General features: G+C 37.2%; 1 protein-coding gene across 1 annotated transcript; it reads right to left on the bottom strand.

Annotated features, from left to right (window-relative positions):
- Positions 1 to 891: 891 nt before the first annotated feature.
- LOC131063552 (gibberellin 2-beta-dioxygenase 8) lies at positions 892 to 5,575 on the bottom strand. The gene is made up of 3 exons (XM_057997404.2): positions 4,999 to 5,575; positions 4,574 to 4,895; positions 892 to 3,323 (listed from the first exon to the last, which is right to left on the bottom strand). Exons 1-3 carry the CDS (start codon positions 5,475 to 5,477, stop codon positions 3,075 to 3,077), a joined length of 1,050 nt encoding a protein of 349 aa, XP_057853387.2. The 5' UTR covers positions 5,478 to 5,575; the 3' UTR covers positions 892 to 3,074.
- Positions 5,576 to 5,810: the final 235 nt, after the last annotated feature.

The raw sequence follows: 5,810 nt of genomic DNA, 5'->3' as shown, positions 1-5,810 counted from the left end.
ACAAATTACTAAACTATCATACAAATCATAAAAGTTGTTGCATTTAATACATCATACGAATATGGAAATCACACATTTAATTAGTTATGTAAAACATTACAAAGTTTTCCACTATATGACACTTAAGAGATGTGTGTGCCACATGTCAACATCTCCATCCACCTAAATACATACTAATGTCATATGCATAGGTACATAATAAGTTCATATTATTTGAGCATTCAAAGGATTGCCTTATAATGCATATAAATTTTATTTTTGTATATGTCAAACTTAAAAAATTGACCTACAATGTATATTGTCATATTTATTTTCGAACAAAAAAATCAATCTCCACTTTTTTCTAAGCTATTGTCAAAGTATTTTGTGTAGTGTATTGTAATTCTTCAATTTGTTTAGTAAATAACCATGCTTCATTGACATCAATATATCTGTAATAAACATATTTAAATAGAAATATAATTGATACAAATAATGCACATTTTGTTACTTTGATTTGCTAAATTTACTTTTATGGACGACCTTCCACTTATATACCACACCCAAAGAGTGTCACTTCAATTAAATTTACCTTGGATTTACACCTAGTGAATTGAATATGATATTTCACCCAATATCAACACTTTATCACAACTTCTAGATATTTAAAATTAGGATTTCACCATGGAAGCCCTAATACCTTCATCCAATTTAATGATAATGCTCAATTCTATATTGTTTGTCCCATGACTTGTTTAGTTAGCATCAATATTTAATTTTAACAATGCCATATTTTGAAGGGCTCAAATGGTTCAGGTGAAATAAAAAACAACCATCTCATTTTAGTCTGAGTTGGCCTAGCAATGGCCTAGCAATGTAGAACTTGCTCTTGAAGAGAAGTCAAGTTCAAATCCCATAGAAATCAACATATGTACATCTCAGTTTTATGATTTGATGGCATTGTATGGCTGATAGTGGAGAACAGGTACAGTCACATTCTAGACTCCCTGCATAATATGTAGCTGGTTCAATGTTCATCGATTATCTTACACAGAAGTCTAAGGTTATTATCAAATGCTTAACCAGTCATTCTAGTTACCAAATTCAGAAATTTTGAGCTAAATACAGCCCCATCTGGAATCTTTGGACTGGCTGGATTTGTCCGATTCGATCTGGACTTTTTCATTTTCGATAGAAATTTTACATGTCTTTTTGAAAATTCTGGATTTGCAATTTTGGTTTGGCATCCCGAATGAATGGAATGTTTCATACATGGCAACTATGCCAATCACCATTACTTACAATCTTAAGCAGTTGTTCGACGATACTCCAAGTTGGAGCTGCTGAAAATGACAAAGATGCAGTTGTCTCAAACTTCTCATGTTCAGATGCCTTACAAAGATGAAATCTACAACTGCCATTGTTGATGATGGTGGTGAATAGGTTGAGAGTATTGCAAGACAACTAGATTCAGAAATGGATACACTGGGTCATTTAGTTACTGAGGAGAGTTGGTGGAGCAAAGAACCAACAATTTACTATGTTCATACAGCAAGTTTTACTACCCCCTACCTGGAGTTGTGTGATGGGATCAACACTCTGGTTGACAGAACCACCGATATCATTTGAGGCGAGATTTCCAGATAACCATGAACTTCTTTGATCCAAATTTTTGGCTGCACATGAGCAACATAATTGTTAGCAAATGGAATTAGTTTAATACCCTGTTCCACCTTCTGGTCCATGCCCTAAATCCTAAATTCGATGTTGGGGACTTAATTGTCTAAAGCAACCGAAGAGGAAGGCCCTGCTCAAGTATAGGGATTTGGATGTCCATACCCAGTTCCAAACCTCCCATCTGGCTTTACAACTGCCAATTGCATCTGTTTGAAAGTTTCTAAACACTTTTCAATAAATCCTTTCTGTGCATATCCTGCAATCATTGCAGTCCATAATATCACATCTCTTTGAGGCGTTCTTTCAAACAATTCAGGTGCCTTGTCTATGCTTCCACATTTTACAATAAACATTTACCAGGGCAATTGCAACTATATCCGAAAAAACTTCTGTATCCTTTATGCTTTGATGGATGTCCATACCCTGTTCTAAAGCTCCCATTTTGGCACAGGCAGGGAGGATGCTGGTAAAAGTTGTGGAATTTGGCTTGCCAATCGCATTTGCTTGAAAGCTTCTGAAGTATTCTTAAAAAATTCATTTTCTGCATATCATGGAATCGTTATAGTCCACGAGGACACATCTCTTTGAGGCATTTTGTCAAACAGTTCGTGTACCCTGTCTAGTTTTCTACATTTTACATACACGTTTATCCCACAGCATTACGAACATAATTTAGGACTGCAGCTGAGGGCCCTCAATTTCCAAGGCCAGATGGCTCTGTCTGTCGAAGCCATTGCCCAACTCCGAAATGTTTTGGAAATTCTTTTAGGTTTCTAAAATGGTCCAAAATTCATCTTTTTTGAGAAGAGGTTATGGGTTGCCAAACTTGCATAGCAGTACTTTTCATGGAGGATTTCAAACAAAAGGAACGTTTTTCTACCAAAAATTCGTGAAAATGATTGCGCAGCTTATTTACTGCTACCTCAATTAATCAAAGTCACTGTTACAGCTCAGATCTGTCTAATGGCCATCCAACGTTTATAAGTCATTCTGCATCATACATTTCTGTCCGCTGCTGTAAGGGAGCTTGGGGTATTTCAGAGGGAATCTCTTTCAGCATAATAACAAGAAGAGCTAGTCAAGGCTAAGCTGATGAGAATGACGTGCCTAGGGTTTCACCTTGATAACAAATTTGGAAAATAAAATTTCAATCCTCACACAATTTAGACAATCAGAAAGTAATTTTTTGTTTTTTATTTATTGATGACGGCAAAGGCTCACAAAGTAATCAGTTAAGATCAAACATAACGGACCTGAAATGACAAAACAGTCTAATTATGCAAGGGCAGATACCAACAGACATGACAAACTTAGACAGATTCATTGCACTATGTACTTGAAGCTCTTGCATAAAGGCAACAAACAGTAGGAAAGTACAAACGGTTGCGTCAAAATCCCGGCTTTTACTGTGATAGTTTTTAATTTAAAACATTATCCAGCCTGAAGTGAGGAAGACCAATCTTAGAGCCTGTGAGTTTAACGTCTTCCTTAACTTGTGCCCGAAATTCTTTGGTGGTGAAGCCTCTGTAATGGCAGCCACTCTGGTTTGGGCTGAGTACGTAAGTATCATCAAAAGGGTTTAGAAAATAGGCCAATGATACCCTCTCTTCATTACAGTTCACAAATACTCGGTGTTCCACACTCTTACAAACATCATTGCTCCATGCCTGCGTCATCATTAACAAATTTAGTTTACCAACATAAAAGTAGGCTTAGTTTGATTTTAGTCTTCCATGATGCATCACGAAGTCTGATTTGAAATGTTGGGAAAAAAAATTATGTAGTAAAATTTAAGAACATTTCAAATTTATGAACGTCATCAAATTTTTGTGTATAAAAGAGAGTCAGAGTTGAGAGAACAAAGATCCTAAAAATTAAATTAAACTGGAGCAAGTTTCATGTGACTTTAATCTGATTAAATTGTTGTACTACTGACGATACATCATGAAGTGTGATCTGGAATGCCACTGAAAATTGTTTACAATAAAGTTCAGAAACATTTCAAACTGTACAATTATTTGTGATTACAAGTGTTACAAAACTTGTGTATGAGAGAAGAAGTGAAGCTGAGAGAATAATAACCCTAAAATTTAAATTAGATTGGAGCAAGTTTCATGTGAATTTAGTCTGGTTAAATTGTTGTACTATTGACGATGCATCATAAAGTGTGATATGAAACGTCGATGAAATATTTATACAATCAAATCTAAAAATATTTCAAGCACTACAACTATTTGCAAGAATGATGATTACAACTGTTACCAGACTTTTGTGTATGAGAGAAAGAAATAGAACTGAGAGAACAGTGGCCATAAATATTAAATTAAATTGGAATCCATAATGATAATAAGAAAGACAATGTAAAAGGTAGCGTAGTTGGCTTGGGCTGTGGGTTTGCTACCCATTGGTTCCGGGTTCAACTCCAAGGCCTTGTACTCACCCGATGGGTCTGACAAGTGGGCTGCTTGGTCCATCCCCAGGACCAGTCTCGCCTCAGCTCGCCCCTCTCCTGAACCCCAACTTGGTTGTTAATGGCCAAGGTAAGGTTTCAGGTTTGGGTGCTGGGCTGAGACGCGGGGATAATTGAGTTACCAAAAAAGAGAAAAAAAAAAAGGAAAGAAAATGTAAAATAAGTAATTGAAATTGTCCAACTCAATGTTGAAATTAGAAATGACTATTCAGCCCTTGCGATGCATCGATAGAATGAAATTTTAGTGTATGAGAAATATAGATGTATTGATGCATCCTAAAGACTAATAACCACTTCCAGTTAAACTAAAGCTTTTACACACTTTATATAGTGCTGGCAGGAATAAGACATGTAGTTGCATATAAGCAGCAGAGGTAAATTTAGAACTCAGAACCAAATATCTGTGAAATTGCCATGGCCTGGATTAAGGATAGATATTTAGTTCACCTGTAAGAGGTCACCAACGTTGATTACAAGTGCATCAGCCCTGGGTTTGATACCAATCCAGTTTCCCTCCCTCAGGATCTCAAGCCCACCAACTTGGTCTTGGTGGATGATGGTGAGGAGACCACTGTCAGTGTGGGGTTCCAACCCATAGACTGCCTCTGGCCTTGTGCAGGTGAGATACCGGTTTAGTTTTATGAATGAATCAGCAGTTGAGAAACAGTCACTATAATAAGATGGGCTTAAACCCATCTCTGATGATAAAACCCCCAGAAGCTCACAACCAAGTTTACTCATAGCTCTACCATATTCTTGCAGTGTCAAACTACAAACCCAACAATCAGAAATCAGTTCAAATGACAGATAAACCTACTGTACTAAGAGAATTCTGTCACCATATTGGAATTTCAATCAGATTATCTGTATACCTGAGGAGACTGAGATCTGTAGGTTGGATTCCATCAAATGAAGCAGCAGCCTGGAAGTTGTATGAGTGAGGGGATATGAGAAAGGATTCCATCCAATTGCAGTTCTTAACCTCCACTCCAATTGGAGTACCCCACATGTAGGGAAACATTTCCCTGCTTAATGTATTTTTCTTGACTTCAAATGGCAAGGAAAAGAGTGTGTTTGTCTGTGTGTGCATCTGTTGAATGAGATCGAGAGACACGCCATGATTGATTGCTTGGAAGATTCCCCATTCTGAACAGGCCTTAATGATGTTTTGGGCACACTGGCTTGATGATTGTGGGCTTCTCAAAAGCTGCAAATCAAGTAATGGGGGGCCACAGTTTTCATCCTCCTCTCTGTATTCTTCCCCAGGAATACTGGTAAGGTGCTGATCTTGCAGCAAATGCGCATATCTGGTCTCCAATGGCGGATAAGATGTATCTATGCCCCTCCCCATCGCTCTAGCCTCTTGCAAGTCACCAGCTTTTATTGAATATATGGAGTCAGAAGGACTCTTTAAGGGAGTGCGTTTGAAAAAAGACACAAAAAGTCAAGTTTGCATATACATCCCGCTCACAATATACCACAGATTTCTATTTGGATAGTCTGACTGCGGATATAAAATATTTTTTAAATTTTATTTTATATATATGATAAGTAGGAGGTATTTTCTACATCAAGTCAAACTATGATATTGCTATCAGGGTTCAACTGTGTAGTTTTTGAGTCAAACTCATTGACCCATGTTTCATGAGTAGTGGTTCACCTAGGAAGTCCCAATGCTTCACCC

Source organism: Cryptomeria japonica, chromosome 5, assembly GCF_030272615.1.
Source record: "Cryptomeria japonica chromosome 5, Sugi_1.0, whole genome shotgun sequence".
NCBI classification, from domain to species: Eukaryota; Viridiplantae; Streptophyta; class Pinopsida; order Cupressales; family Cupressaceae; genus Cryptomeria; species Cryptomeria japonica.
This window is presented reverse-complemented; position numbering and strand designations above follow the sequence as displayed.